The sequence below is a fragment of the Anoplophora glabripennis genome, unplaced genomic scaffold (assembly GCF_000390285.2).
Source record: "Anoplophora glabripennis isolate ALB-LARVAE unplaced genomic scaffold, Agla_2.0 scaffold151, whole genome shotgun sequence".
Lineage (NCBI taxonomy): Eukaryota > Metazoa > Arthropoda > Insecta > Coleoptera > Cerambycidae > Anoplophora > Anoplophora glabripennis.
The window spans coordinates 252320-272432 of record NW_019416371.1 but is presented as its reverse complement, the minus strand read 5'-3'; the positions used below and the strand labels follow the sequence as shown (position 1 = coordinate 272432).

General features: G+C 32.4%; 3 protein-coding genes across 3 annotated transcripts in view; all 3 read right to left on the bottom strand.

The window, feature by feature from the left end:
- LOC108904127 (serine protease persephone) overlaps positions 1-14264 on the bottom strand; it is a 16889-nt gene extending 2625 nt beyond the window's left edge. Inside the window, exons 1-8 of the mRNA XM_018706554.1 lie at positions 14180-14264; positions 13544-13813; positions 12808-12962; positions 12487-12596; positions 5920-6343; positions 1678-1780; positions 1481-1510; positions 1058-1167 (exon numbers count right to left, since the gene is read on the bottom strand). Coding sequence (XP_018562070.1) covers positions 1058-1167; positions 1481-1510; positions 1678-1780; positions 5920-6343; positions 12487-12596; positions 12808-12962; positions 13544-13813; positions 14180-14255 — 1278 coding nt within the window. The 5' untranslated portion in view covers positions 14256-14264. The remainder of the gene's footprint in view (positions 1-1057; positions 1168-1480; positions 1511-1677; positions 1781-5919; positions 6344-12486; positions 12597-12807; positions 12963-13543; positions 13814-14179) is intronic.
- Positions 2662-6251, bottom strand: LOC108904159 (transmembrane protease serine 4-like). Its single transcript, XM_018706591.1, has 2 exons — positions 5920-6251; positions 2662-2875 (listed from the first exon to the last, which is right to left on the bottom strand). Exons 1-2 carry the CDS (start codon positions 5962-5964, stop codon positions 2693-2695), a joined length of 228 nt encoding a protein of 75 aa, XP_018562107.1. The 5' UTR covers positions 5965-6251; the 3' UTR covers positions 2662-2692.
- A 512-nt stretch (positions 14265-14776) lies between the features above and the next one.
- Positions 14777-19683, bottom strand: LOC108904158 (serine protease snake-like). Its single transcript, XM_018706590.1, has 5 exons — positions 19605-19683; positions 19462-19544; positions 18772-18881; positions 17741-18164; positions 14777-14956 (listed from the first exon to the last, which is right to left on the bottom strand). The coding sequence occupies exons 1-5, from the start codon at positions 19681-19683 to the stop codon at positions 14798-14800; spliced, it is 855 nt and encodes a 284-aa protein (XP_018562106.1). The 3' UTR covers positions 14777-14797.
- Positions 19684-20113: the final 430 nt, after the last annotated feature.

Here is a 20113-nt window from a genome sequence, read left to right as displayed (position 1 = left end):
CCACCGCATTTTTCTTGGCCAGTGCGTGCATATTTAGATGCAGTTTTTCCAAATCGCTGGATTGGCCATGTAAGCATTTTTGCTTGGCCATCCAGAAGTTCGGACTTCAATCCTCTTGATTTTTCTATTTGGTCTCGAATGAAAGATATAGTTTACAAAGAATCTATTGGCTCGTGTGAAGAGTTGTGGCAAAGAATACAAATCGTTGCCAACGAAGTCAGACGCAATCCCAATATGTTGTTGCAAACTCGAATATCTCTAAGAAAACCTGTAAAGTGTATCAGTGTCAACGGTGGATTCTTCGAACAATTGCTTTAAATCATAATTACGTATTTTATTTGTTTTATTGTTAATTGTAATAATACGAAGAAACGCTTGGTTTGTTTCGCTTTTAATTTCTCATATTATCAAAACATAGTGTTGGTTAAATCGATATTTCTCAAAAACAGATCGAGATACCGAAATGAAACAAGAGTACATAATGGAAAAATGATAGCTTTTTCATGTTTTGAATCAAGTTTGATGTTAAATATACAGGGTAAAAAGTTATTAACTAAATTTTCGGTAAAATTGGTCGTAAGTGGCGCCCTCTATGAGTAATGCTGAAATTACAACACGCATCTTGTTCGTCGCCTAAAAAAATATAGTTTCACAAATTTTCAAGTTCCTAACCTACATATTTTCAGAATAATCGCAAAAAANATTTTAGCTACCTGCTACAATTTAGTACAGTCCGATCGCACAAAGTTTTTTTAAAAGTACACCTCATCCTATACCGAAAATATTGAATATAAGCACCAGTACTACATTTATTTACGATTTGCATACATAATAAGCTTTTATTACTCTCTTTCATTTCTAACAGACTATAGTAGATTTTGCGTAAATTGAAGGCTTTAATTTACAAAATTTTAATTAAAAATCGAAGAACAAACATACACAAATTGCTACTTATTTTTTAATAACCGACACTGTATTACATTGCATTGCAGTTTTGTCGTGACATATAGTAAATGTGTTTTGCAATTTTATTTCATTTTTCGTTATTTAGACTTACCATATGTGGAAATTCTTCTTCCTTTGCAAACTCATTTCCAATAGCCAAAGATTTTTTTAGGAACGCACAATCATATGAATTCGGTACATACTGTAAATACTTTTTACACACTGAAACGTTAAATGAACAGTTAAATATCTCCAACAAAATGTTCATTGTTTTATATTACATTCTATTTTACTTGTATCTTAAGTTCTTATAGCTCTATTTTATACATATATTATGTGCAGAAAGGTGAAGTGAACCATATTTTATATGTATAAATACGCCAATAGTAAATTTGTTTATTTAACATTATGTTTTTATAATTAGAATTGATAAGTTGCTTAGCAACATTCACTAGCACACAATCAAAATTTTCCATATTTAAAATTTTTAAGCTAGGACAGAGGAAAATAGACCAAAGTGAATTTTTATACTTACTCTCTTTGCTTCGTTCCCCAGGTGTAGCACCTGCAAAATCATTAAAATATGTTGACATATAATAACGGTAAAATTGTTGCAAATTACTGAGACACTTGTTTTGATGTAAAATGCAAAATACCTTCCAAATCAAACAAATTTATTACAAATCCTCAAAAATTACAATTTATAAAAAGCAATAGCGAAATGATGCTCACCTTGAACTACACTCCTGGTGAAGCTTGAATAAATTATTGTAAACAATACAATTACGACTGGTTTCTGAAGAAGCATCTTTACACAAACACTGCCAAAGCGTTTCTGAAGTCAATGAGAAATTCCCAGTTAAAATAAACATCGTATGATATGACCAACAAGTAATACTAGTTTCCATCTCGCTACACAATAATATTTTGTTAACCTAATAAGAAGGTGCAAGCAAATTTATTTGCTTTATTATTAAAATTAATTAAAAAAAGATGTATACAAGGTGATTTCACTAAATACAGAAACTACAGGAAGAGATTAATAAGTAGAGTTTACTCTATAAAGTATAGTGATAAATTCAGCTTGCCGAAACAAAAAGTCGCGAAATAGTCATTCCCAGATTATTTTCCTGGCCTACAAACTAGAAATTTAAGAAAGTTGTCAATAATATAGAGTGTTTTCCGATCAATCAGTGATTCCAGAACCATGTAACAGTCCTCCTTTTTCCTCATAGGCATCATTCTGAGCTTACATCTGTTCTTTTCTTGTTTAATAAGTGACTAGACTACCTGAATAAACGCTTCGCTGTACCTACTGTGCGTCCGGACGCAGAACGAACAGGAATTCCGTTTTGAAATTTTGACAGCGTATTTTTAAATAGTTATACTAACAATTTATACAATAAAAACAAATTCTAATTTTTAGCCTCCTAATGTGGTTTTCGGTTTAAGAGAGAAAAAAACCGTCGCACTGTTATTGATTAAACCGAGAGAAAGTGGAGAAAAGTACGTTTAGATTTATATTTATATTTTCTTTTTACATTTATCATTAATATTTTATTATGGTACATTGATGTTTTATTATTATATTAATTTTAATTTAAATCTATATATTTTTCTGCCTTATAACTGGACTATTTCTCTGGGTAATTGTCCTCCAAATAAATAAAATCCTTGAAAATTGATAAAGCGAGCCTTTATTATATTTATATCACATTCAACGTCAAAATAAATTAAAATCGCATATTTAGTTGGGCCAGACTGTATCTTCTATCCATTTTATATAAGCTGATACCCTGGTGTATACCCCTGGGAGATTTTTCGCCAAACCACAAGATTTTCCGAAAGACGTAACCCCGACAATGTCGTACATACATCTGATACCTTGCGACTTGTCATGGTACACTTGAAGGGGCCCACCAGAGTCACCCTGAAATAAAAAGTTGTCTTCGATAATTCATTTTGTTTACTTCTTATGTCAAAATTTTGAGAAAAGGGCCTATAGGCTTACGAACTAGCTACCATATTTTAAAAAAATTAACCTTAATGACCACGTACAGTGCAGGCCCTTTGAAAGTGGACGACTCTTATAAGCAAATTGTCTATAATTGGCCTTTGTGAAGCTGACTTGAAAATGTGAGGTTCAATTCGGCTGTCATTGTCTCGAATTTAATGTGTGTCTATCATACTAGTTCTAGTGAGCAAAACAAATCCAAATTAGGTAGCAAATTATTTATTTTTCCAATACTGAAAGATATTATACATTCTAACGGCCATTCATTCGCCGTCAACGAGATTTAAAAATGAAACACTTTTCGTCGTCAAAAAATACGCGATTCGTATTTTATCCAAGCATCATTTTTGTCTATAACACTGCAATCTACATGGCATTGATAAAATTAATGTTCTTGTTATAATCTTCAGTGATGTTATCCCATGCGTTTTCAATTGCCTCCCAAAATTCTTCGACGTTAACTGGACAGAAGCTTCTGTCGTAAATTTTTTTCACCATATATTCCCAGGACTTAGAGGGCCAAGGCAAAACATCGATGTTGTTATCAATGAACCATTCTGACCCAACTCTTGAGGTGTGAATTGCACAATTATCCTGCTTGAAAGTGAAACTCTGAGGATACAGCATGGTCACAATAAACATCAGGACTTTGGCAGCTTATCCAAGCCCAAACGTTAATGGAGAATCCATCGCTGCGCTGTGTGGGTTTCACATATGGCTCCGAATACCTCTTATAATCTCTGGTGGGTAGACACGGACAGAAGCATCGGAGCAAGACAAAATATAATATTCTCCCAGAAGTTGTCTGGGCTTCCTACAAATTGTCTTGCAAACTCTAACATCTGTTCTTTATACTGGGGAGTCAAAGCAATTGTATTTGCGGCCACATAAGCACAGCTCCGAATCTTTCACCCGCTTCCTTGCAGTTCGCATTGATCCAGGAAAATTCGTCTCAAAGGAAGCCGCTACTGCCATGTTAAAAGGATTTATTCTTAGGTGGTGCTTACTTTTCGACGTCCACCTCTGTGAACATAACGTACGTGATCCTCCGCAATCCATTTTTCTTTGAGTTTAAATATGCTCTTCTTGCATACATGCAGATCATCCGCAATGACCAATCATTCTGAAGTAAAGTTATAGCTCTCACTTTCTCTGGTTCCGTTAAACGCGGAATCTTGATTTACCAAGCAAATTACTAATGACACTGACATATAAAACTTGTCATAATAAAAAGTAGACCACATCACATTAGAAAAATAAATCGTCCACTATCAAAGGGCCGGCAGTGTACAAGAATTGTTTTTACAGGGTGGGCCATTAGTGTGAGAAAGTAAAATAACTCCCTTGTTATTCATAATACAGAAAAACAGTTTATATAAAAGTTGTACACAGAATCAAAAAACCTAAAGGACAAAATTAATTTGAAACATACAGGGCGATTAATAAAAACGGGACACGTCAAATATTACATTTTTTAAATGGAACACCCTGTATACTTTTAAACATATGGATTTCTGAGAAAATTCTATATATGGCAACATAAACAGTTTAACATTTTAGTGCGGGGTTGCCAAGTTATGTAGAAAAATCTTCGAATTTTGGAAAAACATGATTTCGAAGAAGTTGTATTAACTTTCAACTACTAACACTTGGAGCAAAAATATTTGACAGAGTTTAGGCAAATGTTAGGCAAAGACTGCTATATTAGCTAATATCGATATTTTATACAAGGCATTTTTATAATACGATCATTTTTAAAAAGTTCAAAATTGATTTTATAAAATTTTTCAAATGGAACGCCCTGTATTTTATTGTTCCATTTTATTCACATATCAGTCCACTTCAACTTTTATTAAGTATGTTCTACACCTAAAGTTGTTAGTTTTTAAAATATAGCAACATTTCTGGAAAAACCTAATTTTTATTATTTCCGGTCGCACGAAATGGCTTTGGAAAAAACTGACACATTGTGTCAACTTGTCAGTTCATAATTTATCATTCCATATTGAGTTAATTTTATTATTTAATACTTATTTGTGGTATTCTATAAAATAATAAAAATTAAATTTTTTATAAATGTGGCTAATTATATCTTAAAAACTAACAATTTTAGATATGCAACATGCTTAATAAAAGTTGAAAACTGAAAAATTTTAGAAAATCAAGTTTAAACTTTCTAAAAATGATCGTATTATAAAAAATGCCCTACATAAAATATCGATATTAGCTAATATAGGAGCCTTTATCTAACATTTGCCTATAACTCTGTCTAATTATTTTGTTCAAAAATGTTAGTACCTGAAAGTTAATACAACTTCTTCGAGGTAATGTTTTTTCCAAGAATTTTCTACATAACTTGGCAACCCCGCACTAAAATAATAAACTGTTTATTTAGCCATATATAGAATTTTCTCGGAAATCCATATGTTTAAAAATATACAGGGTGTTCAATTTAAAAAATGTAATCTTTGGCGTGTCCCGTGTTTACTCATCGCCCTGTATGTTTCAAATTAATTTTGTAGTTTAAGTTTTTTGATTCTGTATAACTTTTATATAAACTTTTTTTTCTGTATTGTGAGTAACAAGGGAGTTATTTTACTTTCTCACACTAATGGCCTACCCTGTATAGTGTCAGACAAAATTACAAGAAATGTTCGAAAAGATAGCAACGACCAAAAATCTAGAATATTATTTGGAATTATCTATTTTTAATAAAAAGTAATTGTTACTATTTTTAAAGCATTGTGTTTAACGTTAGTGTACTTGTGTATCTTCATTATTAAGCATGTATGCAAATCAAGAAAGGTGAATCCCAAAGTTTAAAAAAATTGTTTTCGCGACTTAATTTTAGGAAATAAACTTATAACGTGTGTGTCTACAGATCAAAGGTAACCTCCGTGTAAATATGACCCTGAATAAAAAAATTAATTGAATGGAACAATTTAAAATACAATTATCACCTTGCATGTGTCCCTCGACTCTATAGAGGAACCAGCGCAAATCATCAAATCGTCAATAATCCCGTCTTTGAGAGTAGAATCACGGGTGATAATATTGTTCCTGTAAGTGTGGTTACACTTATCCAAGCTGAAGAATTCTAGCACTACTTTCAACAAGTCCTTGCTCCCTTCTCCTGAATCTCGAATCTTCTCCCACCCCGATGCAGTGACATTTTCGTAAGGGAAATCCTTTTGCGTCTGAAGACACGCCGGTCTAGAGTAAATATTCAATTCCACATATTTTGATAGTCTCAAGAGACCGATGTCGTGGTATTTGGTGTAGCGATATTCAGGACAAGCTATGATTTCGCTCACAGTTCGTTCCTGCATGTGCGCTAGATCCGACTGGTTTGTTAGGCCAACTCTCACCAACGCTGCTGAACCTCTGAAAAAATATGAAGTGTGTTGGTACGTGCAACAACTTTAAAACATTAATTTAAATTTAAAATTGAGACTATGTTGATTACTCAAAGAAGAAAGATTCCGGTAACCATCAAGTTAAATCCAGTATTTTTCAGTCTTTAGAAAGTATATATAGCTTATATCGCATGTGCCTTAAAGAAATCAGCCAGCAACAATTTTTCTTGTGTAACCCTTCCATGCAATAATTGATTGCAATTCGTTCCACACTTCTTTTAATTGTTCAACTAAAGACATAAATAAGGGCATAAAATTAAGAAAAGATGTCTACAGCCCGAAACAATATAGGGGAATGGAATGAAAGAGTAACTATTACTTTGCTAGGTTTAATCTGTCAATCTTCATCACTACATATTATAAAACAAAGTCCTCCGCCGCGTCTGTCTGTCTGTTCGCTATAAACTCAAAAACTACTGCACCAATTTTCATGCTGTTTTCACCAATGGATAGAGTGATTCTCGAGGAAGGTTTTAGTATATAATTTGTTAAGTTTTTGTTTACATTAACGATATTTGTTGGAGGAGTAGTTCCCTTTACACCATGCAAATTAAATGAATACCTTAGGAGATATAGCAAAATCAAAATAATGCGCAACGAAATTAATTTCGTGTCGCCGTGATTCAACCGGGCCGCGCGGGCGCCCCGTGACCTCGCGCCTCGCGTCCGAGCCGGGGGGGTCCGAAAGTTTATGTAGTGTATCAATGTATGGTGGAATTGTGTATCTTATATATGCCTACAGAAAAGTCCGCGATGGCATATGTCTATATGTGAAAGATAACATACTACCTATATACATTTTAATACTTTAAAAAATTGGCAATTAAGCGGTAATGTAAAAGCTATTTACACAAATACGGTATTAATCCTTATCACTTTAAATAAGTTAGAGGCTTTAATTATTTTACTCTTTTACACCATATAATTTAAATTAATATCTTAGGAGTAATCGCAAAAAAATTACGGACGCGAGAATAAAATTCAAGCACCTCGCTTCGCTTGATGCGATCGTAGACCCTCTCCCCGCACCGTCTTGCCTACTGTTTAGGTAATAAGCCGAACGATAACGCGCGCGTGATCCTTTAATAAACTGACTTGGAGCGAATGGAGGCGACGACTGACGACTGTGTTTTCTTTCTGGGTGCTGTTGGAAAGTTAATTGCGTTCGATATTTTAAGGTCACATTTTTGTTTTGTATTTGTTGTCTTTAGGTAGTCNTCTGAGAAAATTCTATATATGGCAACATAAACAGTTTAACATTTTAGTGCGGGGTTGCCAAGTTATGTAGAAAAATCTTCGAATTTTGGAAAAACATGATTTCGAAGAAGTTGTATTAACTTTCAACTACTAACACTTGGAGCAAAAATATTTGACAGAGTTTAGGCAAATGTTAGGCAAAGACTGCTATATTAGCTAATATCGATATTTTATACAAGGCATTTTTATAATACGATCATTTTTAAAAAGTTCAAAATTGATTTTATAAAATTTTTCAAATGGAACGCCCTGTATTTTATTGTTCCATTTTATTCACATATCAGTCCACTTCAACTTTTATTAAGTATGTTCTACACCTAAAGTTGTTAGTTTTTAAAATATAGCAACATTTCTGGAAAAACCTAATTTTTATTATTTCCGGTCGCACGAAATGGCTTTGGAAAAAACTGACACATTGTGTCAACTTGTCAGTTCATAATTTATCATTCCATATTGAGTTAATTTTATTATTTAATACTTATTTGTGGTATTCTATAAAATAATAAAAATTAAATTTTTTATAAATGTGGCTAATTATATCTTAAAAACTAACAATTTTAGATATGGAACATGCTTAATAAAAGTTGAAAACTGAAAAATTTTAGAAAATCAAGTTTAAACTTTCTAAAAATGATCGTATTATAAAAAATGCCCTACATAAAATATCGATATTAGCTAATATAGGAGCCTTTATCTAACATTTGCCTATAACTCTGTCTAATTATTTTGTTCAAAAATGTTAGTACCTGAAAGTTAATACAACTTCTTCGAGGTAATGTTTTTTCCAAGAATTTTCTACATAACTTGGCAACCCCGCACTAAAATAATAAACTGTTTATATTGCCATATATAGAATTTTCTCGGAAATCCATATGCTTAAAAATATACAGAGTGTTCCATTTAAAAAATGTAATCTTTGGCGTGTCCCGTCTTTACTCATCGCCCTGTATGTTTCAAATTAATTTTGTAGTTTAAGTTTTTTGATTCTGTATAACTTTTATATAAACTTTTTTTCTGTATTATGAGTAACAAGGGAGTTATTTTACTTTCTTACACTAATGGCCCACCCTGTATAGTGTCAGACAAAATTACAAGAAATGTTCGAAAAGATAGCAACGACCAAAAATCTAGTAATCGTGATAGATTTGAAATATTATTTGGAATTATCTATTTTTAATAAAAAGTAATTGTTACTATTTTTAAAGCATTGTGTTTAACGTTAGTGTACTTGTGTATCTTCATTATTAAGCATGTATGCAAATCAAGAAAGGTGAATCCCAAAGTTTAAAAAAATTGTTTTCGCGACTTAATTTTAGGAAATAAACTTATAACGTGTGTGTCTACAGATCAAAGGTAACCTCCGTGTAAATATGACCCTGAATAAAAAAATTAATTGAATGGAACAATTTAAAATACAATTATCACCTTGCATGTGTCCCTCGACTCTATAGAGGAACCAGCGCAAATCATCAAATCGTCAATAATCCCGTCTTTGAGAGTAGAATCACGGGTGATAATATTGTTCCTGTAAGTGTGGTTACACTTATCCAAGCTGAAGAATTCTAGCACTACTTTCAACAAGTCCTTGCTCCCTTCTCCTGAATCTCGAATCTTCTCCCACCCCGATGCAGTGACATTTTCGTAAGGGAAATCCTTTTGCGTCTGAAGACACGCCGGTCTAGAGTAAATATTCAATTCCACATTTTTTGATAGTCTCAAGAGACCGATGTCGTGATATTTGGTGTAGCGATACTCAGGACAAGCTATGATTTCGCTCACAGTTCGTTCCTGCATGTGCGCTAGATCCGACTGGTTTGTTAGGCCAACTCTCACCAACACTGCTGAACCTCTGAAAAAATATGAAGTGTGTTAGGTACGTGCAACAACTTTAAAACATTAATTTAAATTTAAAATCGAGACTATGTTGATTACTCAAAGAAGAAAGGTCTCGGTTACCATCAAGTTAGATCCAGTATTTTTCAGTCTTCGGAAAGTATCTGTAGCTTATGTCACGAAATCAGCCAGCAAGAGTTCAATTTTTCTTGTGAAACTCGTCTCTGCAATGGATGTAAATGCTAGTATCTGTTGTCAAAATTAATTTAGCACGAGTTTGACCTATTTTGGCACTGTCTACTGCTCCAGCGTTTCACCATTTTATTTGTCTTAATTGTGTACCTACTCCAACAAAAACTCTCACGTGAACCGAGTACAGTGATACAACACAAAGTTATCCTTTGTTTGGTCCAATTACTAATGATGTCGTGATTGGGAGAGACATAATTATAATAGAAGGAAAAGAAAAGATATCTATGAATATTAAATCAGAAAAATACTTATTTGTAGTATTTGTAGTACTAATAAGTCACGCTGGGAAATGACTAGTTTTCCCAAGTGACTTATATGACGTAACACACGAGTGCCATACAAAATTTTTTCCAACACTTTCATGGAATTTCGATTTAATAATAAATAAAAGTAACTTAAAATTTCAAGTTGACAATGCCAGAAAAAGTAATTTAACGAAATGAATGTATTTTTAAATATTACTAAAGATGTGACTGTCAACCTAAATTGTGTCTGTAACCAAGGGTTGTCAGTAACCAAACAATATTTTTTGAGTTGAAATTACATTGAAATCCTAAAACCAAGACTGAAATAATGGAAAATGTGGAAATTCCATCTGAAATTTTAGAAAAAGCATGCGGCTACTGCAGACATCATTCCGGAGAAATCAAAATCTATATACAACAAAGAACTGAAGGAATTTCAAGATTGGAAAATCAAGGAAGGGGTGAAAGGCGTAAATGAAGATGTCTTGCTAGCTTATTTTTTCAATTTAAGTGCGAAATTAGCTCCATCCACATTATGGACTAAATATTCCATGTTGAAGTCAACTTTGAGAGTTTACAAGAACATTGAAATTTCTAAATTCGGAAGACTATTTCTAAAGTCTAAGCACAAACATTTTTAACCAAAAAAAATCCAAGGTCTTAGAAAGAGAACAAATCAAACAATTTTTGCGTGAAGCCCTACACGAAGATCATCTTATGAATAAGGTAGGCTCTACTGAATAGTATAACTGAGTTATATTTATTAAATTTGTTGTTCTCAGGTGGCGTTGATATTAGGAGTTTTTGGCGCTTGATGTTGCGAGGAATTGATCCATCCAAGCATAGACAATATAGAGGGCAAAGGGCAGTATACCCACATCATGATTTCAAATACTAAAATGAACAAACCAAGAAACTTCGCTGTGTTAAATGAAGTATTTTGTGTTAATCCAATTGAATTAATTAAAAAATATTCTATGCCAGGGCCTCAAAATATGCAGCATAAAAGGTTCTTTTGCAATTTTCAAAAGGGAAAATGCACACGTTAATGTGTCGGTATTAATAAGCTATCAAAAATCCCTAATGTTGTTGTGCGATTTTTGGGCTTGACAGATTCTAATTTATATACAAGGCATGGCTTGCGTCGCGCATCTGCAACTCTCTTGGCCAATGCTGGAGGGAATATTACTACACTCAAACGCCACGATGGATGGAAGTCATCTGCCGTGGTAGAAGGTTATATAGAACGAAGTCAATTTACAGCAAAATTGATATTGCTAAAAAGATACAAGGGTTGCAGACTCCTGAAGCAAGCACAAGCAAAGGGGGCAACCAATATGATTCCAATAATCATTTGGCATCAAATTACGGCTTTACCATAAATGTTAATGTTAATATTAATATTATTATTACTTAATAATAATATCTACTACCTATAAATACCCTAAACTACCTATAATCTACCTACTTAGGTAGATTGTAAGTTTGTAGCATTTTAGGTTATTTGTTGACTTATTACTGTTTCAAATTGGGTTTCTAATAAAAACTAGAAAAATAAACCAAACAATTGTCTTTTTATGAGTTCTATAAGTCACTAGTGGGTTATAAGTCATAACTTACTGGTGTTCTTATGACTTATAACTCACTAGTGACTTATAGGCCACATTATTCCTTTAAAACTAAAGTATCATTATATACAAGTGCTGGATAAAAAAATTAATTGAGATGTTAAGGTTTATTTGTATGTGGAAAGTAGTATGAGTTTAATGAATACGGAGGGACTAAGACTATTGACGAAAGTGGGTATTAGAGTTGCAATGTACCATAAGCAAAAATTTTGAAGATTATATGACTTTTGTGTGTTCAAAGAGAAGAAGCCCCTTCAGGACCTGATTCAGAAACATGCAATTCAAGAAGAACTGCAGTCATTTGAGACAAAGCATGGGAGCTGCAGAATTTATCAGAGAGAGACCCGACATCGGTAGTAAGTGGATGTTCAAGAAAAAAGTGTCCATTGGTGATAAAGTTACGTATAGAGCAGGATTAGTAGTAGTAGTAGTGAACTACGATGACACTTTCTCATCAGTAGTTCGCCATTCGAATTTGAGGTTTTTCTGGTAAGTCTGTCTTACTAGAATTAGTCAAATCAAGTATACTTGATGAAAATGAATGAAAATTCCAGATGGTTTTAATTGTTCAATTAAACACAAAAATATGGGCATAAAATTAAGAAAAGCTGTTTATAGCCCGAAACAATATTCCAGGGAATGGAATGAAAAAGTAACTATTACTTTGCCAGGTTTAGGGTATCTGTGAATCTTGTGTAAATCAAATTTTTTGTGCCGATTACTCAAACCAGAAAGGTCGTTCTTCTTGATTGCTATATAACGGGTCTTTTTTTATTCTTTATTTTTTATTACAGGTGACATTAAAACTTGTGTTTGCTGAATGTTATATTTTGGGGATTATGGTATTTATTTGTATTACTGGAACAAACAACTCCTAAAATGTAACAAGAACGTACAGTTCATGATGCTTCAAGCAATGTCCAGCGGTGAGAACGAAATTTTCACTTATGAGGGAACCTCCGCACGCCCATAGAATTTCTCCCTTAGGTTTATATCCAATAAGAGCCTAGAAATAAATTTAGTGACATTAAGAAACGTATAAATATTTTGAAAAAAAAAAACAGAAATATACACATCTCTATCTCACTTTATCTTAAATTGAAGTGACTAAAATGATAGCGGTTATTTTTTGTGCAACTAAACAGTTAAAATACTAAAATTAAATTGCACATAAATAATTTCAGTAAATATTTTGATAACATTAAAAATATACATGCCATATGAGGAAATTCTCCTTCTATTGCCAATGTCCCTCCCACGATAAGTGGAAATTTCTCAAAAGGACACTCAAGCGTATTCGAAAATGTGGGAGTAATTTTTAGCGTAGGAGATTGAATCCTCTCGTAAGCGTATTGTGAGTATTCCTTGCATTCTGAAAAAAAAAAAAATAGTGAGTGTATATGTATGTCAGCAACAATGTCTATTTTATCAAATTCTTTCCAATCTTATCTTGATTTGGCTTTACGTCTTAGATATTATTCTGTGCTTTTCCTGTATAAATTACTGAATAATTTAATTGATTCTTGGTCACATTAAATTATCACCTTCAAATTTAGTAATACGTTTCCATTCTTCCATTTCATATACTAATGCTCCTATTAAGATAATAAGATTCTGTACATATTGTTGTAATCTTCAAAGTATTAAAAATGCTTTTTTGCAATGATATTTGTAAACTTTTTTTATTTCATTTTTTCTGTACATGTCTATTGTTTTTATTTTTATCTTTCTGTAAATGTAAATATTGATGTTAAAAAGTAAATAAATTAAATTTGATTTATTATAGGTTTATTATTTTTTCATTATTCTACTAGTGAAATAAAGTTGCTTTATTCCACTAGTGGATAAAGTGTCACTTTAGACGGTTCATATGTGTGGATAAAAGCCCGATTATAAGGTGATTGTGGATAAATAAATAAATAATACTAATTCTACAAACGCAACTAAACTTACTTTTCTTGCTTATTTCTCCAGGTAACCTATTGGCTACCATAATTCGACTTGTGGTGACCTCCGGTTCTCTGGTAGTGGTTGCTGTAATAGGAGCATTGGTGGTCGTCGTGGTGATGGTTTTCTTCATTTCCTCATTTTTACAACAACAGATGGACTGGGTTCCTTGGAATCCGCAAATTTCCGGTAAAACTTTAGACTGCAAGGCAGCTGGACAGCTCGTTATAAACCTACAAGTGCCTCTGCTGCCGTCTTTTAAGATACAGTTGTCTCCTAGAGAAAGCAATATATCTTTAAGAATCAGATCAAATTTAACGTTTACAAAATTAAGTTCTGAACCCCTAGATTTACTTCAAATAAAAAGTTTTTTTTAGGTTAAAATGTGATAGACCAAAAATAGTTTTTAAATTTATGTCCCTGGGCCAAAAAGTTACACTTTGATCTACGAACCTGTTGGTGAGGACATAAAAATGCACTTTAAAAGCTCTTTCATAATAATTTCTAATATACCTAATACTAGATTTTAGTTAATTTAGCATTGCAATTTTTTGTGTAACAGCAACAAAAATTATAAAAAATTGTGTCACTTTCATAGACTCGGGCTGTAGACACTTATGCCAAGTAGTTCTTTCAGCTTACCTTCATTCGAACTAGCTGCACAGTGATCGAGAATAAACAAACACGCAACAAAACTAAAACAAAGACTAGCAAACATTTTAAGTCTTCCAAGACATCGAACTAACTCATTGTCAGTACTACTCCTTGCATTATCTACTTTTGCGTGCAATTCTTCATATCCGTTGGGAATTCTACTTTTTGTGCATCATATTAGTGGAAAACTAAATAGATATGTTAATTATTCCTCCAACCAATATTTAAAATGCAGTTTCTCATATAGTTTGTATGCGTATACGTAGTTTGCCTTTATAATTCTGGAAATCCTTAGGGTTCAGTTTCAATTTGGCCACAAACACATTAATAATATAACTTGTTTATCCAATACGTGTTGCATTAGTAAATGATTTTCTGCATAATTATTATTTAGAGTGTGTTATCGCTACAAGAAATAGCTTTATCAACAAATTTTCTTAAAAGAGAGTATGGATTATAAAAACTCTTTGCCATATTGCTACGTTATCATTTTCTGTTTAGAGAAAGTAATACATATTTAATCAGTACCTTTATTTATTAATAAAACGCGTAGTATAAAAATGACTAGTTTCAAAAATCCTAGGTGCAATAAACGTATAAATGTAATTAAGGCCAAACTTCTGACTCAATCCAAGGGATAAAAGCCGACACTCTGGTGTATACTCCTGGGTCATTAGAAATCCCACAAGCCTTTCCAAAGGACGTGATACCAACGATATAGTGAAATCTTCCATTCTTGTACTCCAGTGGGCCACCAGAATCACCCTGTAAAATAGTATCAACACAATACTTTTTTGTACGTTCCAAAAATAACTGAAAGATATAATGTGTTCCGAATTGCACAAGCCAAACTTTACCTCGTTATAAAACATTCCAAAATAAGTAATAAAATGGTCATATGAACGAGAACGCTTTATTTGGGAGAAGTGTTTGAAATTTAACAAAATAGGTCAACTTTATTTAAAAATCTCAAAATATTTGACATAGATTAACGAAGCTTAGGGTAATGATTTAATTAATTTATTAGTTATTAGTATATTACCGATATAATACAGGGTGTTTCTTAAGTAGAGGTCAAAAATCAAGGGGTGTATTCTGTGGCCAAAAATAAGGGTCTATTTTATATAAATGTGGGGTCTTACGAGAGCTAGCTGTCCAGCTACAATAACGTGATTGGACGAGGCACTCAAGAACCAGGTCAATCTTGGCCACCCAGATCACCCGATATGGACCCTATTGATTTTTTTGTTTGGGGACACAAAGTTCACCTTGAATCTGAGGAGCACTTACGTCAACAAAATATAGTAGTACTGTCATTGAAGCTTTTCACTTCCGAATTCTTTGAAACTGATCCGATCGACTTGAAATTTGGCAGATAGTTAGATAAAAGGTCAATGAACATTAGTAACATAGCGCCGATTGACGCTTCCACCCTGTTGGGGGTTGACACCCCTTCTCGAGGGTGGATTTTTTTTTTAAATAACGCTAGAAATCGATAGAGAATCAAATTTTGAGCAAAAAATATTTGAAAAATTTTTTCGAGAAATCGATAGTTTTTTAGTTATTCACGATTGAAAACTTGGAATTTTGACTGAAAACAAACACTTTTTCAAAGTATTTTTAGCGAATAACTCAAAAACTACGCATTTTATTAAAAAAAAGTGTATTAAACAAAAATGTAGCTTATAAATAAACAAAGAAAATCGTTTTTTAAAAAGTGTTGTATGTCATATACAAAGTCAACTATGGTTAGTGGAAGGGAACTTGTTTTGGGGGGAATACTCGAATCGATGTATTCAACGTCAAATAACGGAATAAGGATTAATTTTACGTGTATAACGCTCCAGGAGTTTTTTATAGTACCTACTCAAAAAGACCTTCAAAATGAGCACTTATAAAAGTTAATTAGAGCAAAATTGAAGGAGTTATCGTCATAAACAGATGGGTTGCTCATATTTTTTAAGGAAAAATGAGCAGTAAACGCTGTACCATTTCCATCAGAATTAAAATTAATCGTAGACCCTTTACAATTAGTTTTGTTTTAGTGTTTTTCATACGATCCTGAAGTTAGACCGGTTTAGAATGCGTATTTTTTTAATAATGTACGGTAAAAGTTGAAAACGTATTTTTCATTATTCAAAAAAAATTGCCTTATTTATATAATAACTCTGAAACTATGAAAGATACGTAAAAAATGATAGACAACAAAAATGTACCTTTTTTTTCAACAAATATTTTGCTTTTTTTTATTCCTATAGCATAAAAAATAAAGGAGATATCGCCGCTTGAAGTATCCATTTTAGTGAAAAAACGACCTGTCTCGAGCCCTTCGATCCTTTCCCTTTAAAAAACGAAGGACTTAAAAGGTTTTATATGCAAACGATCTTACAGCTCTTGAAATTATCTTTAAAATGCTTTTTTGTAGGATACTATAGCTTCAAAATTAACCGAGTTATGGTAAAAAAACCAATGACATTTTTTCGGAGCAAAATAGGCTTTCTCATTTTTATATATTATATATTATATTATACAAATAAAATAAGTAAAAAAATTTAGTGTGATTATTTATATGCAGCGTAGCAATTTTTTTATGATTGATTATATTTAAAAATCGATTATAATAAAAATATTTTACATTAATATTGGTAAAAGGGTAGTTTATAAGAGTTGAAAATGGCAAAAGTAAAATATTCTTTCATAAACAATATAAGGGAATTTTTATTTTAAATTATTGCACAATTATAGCATTCCAAGATTTAAAACGTAATTTTTTATAATTTTTTTAGCACAGGGGTGATTTATAAGGGTTGAAAAGTGTTATGAGATACAAATTCTTTCATAAGCAATGAGGGAATTTTTATTTTAAATAATTGCACCGTTAAAGCATTCCAAGCTTTTTAAAAGTAATTTTTTATCATATTTGTCAATACAGGGGTGGTTTTTAGGGGTTGAAAGGGAAAAATTCTTTTATTAGCTATAAGGTAACTTTTATTTTAAAAAATTTCACGAAATAATCATTCCAAATCTTTAAAAAGTTAATTTTATCTCATTATTTTTTTCATAGGTGGAAGTTTTTAAGGGTTAAATAAAGGGTCGAAAAGATCAAATATATCATAAAACATATTCGAGAAGATGGAATATTATTTAATCTTTATGCTTGTACAAGATTTTTTATCAATAAAATGTTTAAAACTTAATTTTCTCAAAAACAAAAAGCGTCAATCGGGCTTATGTCACTTTTGAACTTGAACCTAAGATGAGCCTTATTCTAAATTTTCGTGCAAATCCATGCAGTTTCAAAGAATTCGGAGGTTACAGCTGATTTTCAGCTTTAAGGACTGTACTATAGCTGGTTGTGATGTAATAAGAGCTACTTCTGAAATTTTTGCACGTGTTCGAGATGCAATTTATTTATGCAATATTGCAATTTCTTTTCTTTCTTCAAATATTGCAATTTGCAATATTTGAAGAAATGGTCTATTTAAACTTCATCTCAAAAATCAGTGATTTTAATTTTTACTTGCGGAAAGTACTAAACCCTATAACTACCTGGCAAGTGTCCTGAACATCGTCACCAGCGCACAGCTGTCGCTCTTCCTTCACTCCTTCCGGTAGCTTGTTCCTTGACGATCCCCTGTAACTCCTTTTGCACTCCCTGTTGGACACAACTCTCAACTCGGCCTTCAGCAGGTCGTTCGAGGTCGGTCCGGCAAAGTCCATCTTTCCCCAACCCAACGCTAGAAGGGTCTTCGTCGCTAGATTCACGTTGAATGCGTTGTTCAAGCAAGCTGGTAAGATATTCCTGGAAAACTGCACCTTTCGCTGAAGTTTCAACAGAGCTATGTCGTTGTACGAGGAGGGGGGATTGTAGTCCGGGTGGTTAATTGTTTCAGTCACTCTGACGTCGGTGTAGCGTTGGCCTCTTCTGGGGTTCAGAGTTTTGGTGCCCAGACGTACGATTCTTACAGGTCCTCTGTAAAATATGGAGTTACGATCGTCTTACAGTCGCAATTTCCTAACTTCGGTGGTAGAAAACCTAATTGTATCACTAGTGGTTTAAGGGTAACAAACACCAATTCAATATTAAGTAAAATTTTGATGGATTTTTTTTTAAACTGTGACTAATTTTAATAAAGATCCTGCCATATCGATCTCTACATATTTTTTTATGTAATATTAATGATAAAGAACTAACAATTAAATTCAATTTAAAATTGGAAAATACAGAGTGCATGTCTTATTCAATTGTATCTTCATTTTTGTTTATACAGGTTTGGAAAGTACCGATGGTCCATCTGCCGTTACGTGAGAGCGATAAAGTACAAATAAGATCCATTTCTTATTTGTGGAAGGGCGAAATGGGCGGTGACTATTAGACGCCATCTTTCTCTATCGCACGGATTTCTATGACTTACTTTATCGCTCTCACGTAACGGCAGATGGACCATCGGTACTTTCCGACCCTGTATAATGTATACCTCTATATAAAGAAATTCTACTTTTTATTTTTGATATTTCTTGATTATATCAATAGGAATGTTTTTATTATGTTTTTTATTTATATTTATAAAAATACTTACACCTGTCGTAGATGTGTACAATGAGCCGCAGTTAATACAAACTGATCGCTTATCAGAGTCCCTCCACATAGCCATACAGGGCGATTCAAACTTCCAAATCCTAGGGCTGCCTAGAAATATGTTTTTTTAATTTGACTGATGGTACCTACTCAAGTATAGTAGAGAATATTTCAAGTATTGACTATAGTAACTTTACCAACATGAGCAAAATTGTTGCTGTTGTAAACTAAAAACATTCGTCACATTGAGTCACAATTTTTATTTATTTCATTTTCTGGTTATTCGAAATATATCAGCAATTGGATATTAATTTATCTCGACTTTAAATATTAAATTACTAAACAGTAACCTCACGTAATGAACTAAATCTAACTAATTTGTTCAAAAAATGTAATGGGTATTTCTTATCAACGTTACTGTTAAATTACCGTATTTAAATGAACCCTATTTCATATTATAATTGTGCAACTAACTACAATGTATTCATTGCATTCCTGTCAGTATTACTCACAATTTGCATTTTATAGAAATAACGGTAAATTTTTAATGTTTGATGTTGTTTAAGAAATTATTGTCAATCTTTCTTAGTGTGAAACGAATAATTTTGGAATTTTTAGAATAAAATGAAAGATATATATTTTTCCTTAAAGTACAATTAGAAATCAAACAAATTTAAAACTGTGCTCCTACCATATGAGGAAATTCATCATCCTTGGTCCTTTTGCCCCCCGTTATTTCCTCCTCAAATATCTGACTCACAAAATCACCACACACTAAAAAAAAAACACAGTTTAAGAAAAAAAAGACGACTGAATAAAAAAAACATGACGTACTGTCTTTGGCTTTTCTCTGTGCGAAACCACTTGTTGCTACAATGGAGACAATAACGATGATACGTGTTATTTTCGCCATCGTAATTTTTGAAATATTACTAGCAAAGTGTGTTTATATACAAATATATAAACCTAAAAGGTTCCGGAAGTTGTGATTTGAAAACAAGGGACTTTTCGCCTGTAACAAAAGAACTTACTCATCCCAAGTATATTAAAATTAAAAAATAATAAACTTTGTGTACAAACAATTTTTAAATTGACTTGTAATTGCATGTTGTAAAATTGTTACAGTTTCCTAGGACCATGAATGGTATGAAAAACCCTGCCGTGTCGTCATGGTTTTCAGGCCGTCGTTTTATCAAGGTTCCGCAATTAGTGCTTTGTTACGGTAGTTCTATTTATATAGAAAAATATTATTATGTGTTCTAAAAATAGACAAACAAATGTTAATCCCAGATTTTTTTTAGACCTTAGACAGATGTATGAGTGACAGCAACGACTAAAAATAT

Coding starts and splice junctions, on each gene's coding strand:
- LOC108904159 (XM_018706591.1), bottom strand. CDS start 5,964: ATGATTTGCGCTGGTTCCTCTATAGAGTCGAGGGACACATGCAAG. Junction 2,876..5,919: donor AGTCGAGGGACACATGCAAG/GTGATAATTGTA, acceptor TTTTTATTTCAG/GGTGACTCTGGTGGGCCCCT.
- LOC108904158 (XM_018706590.1), bottom strand. CDS start 19,683: ATGGCGAAAATAACACGTATCATCGTTATTGTCTCCATTGTAGCAACA. Junction 18,165..18,771: donor TGTACACATCTACGACAGGT/GTAAGTATTTTT, acceptor CATATTTTACAG/AGGACCTGTAAGAATCGTAC. Junction 14,957..17,740: donor ATGTTCAGGACACTTGCCAG/GTAGTTATAGGG, acceptor ACTATTTTACAG/GGTGATTCTGGTGGCCCACT.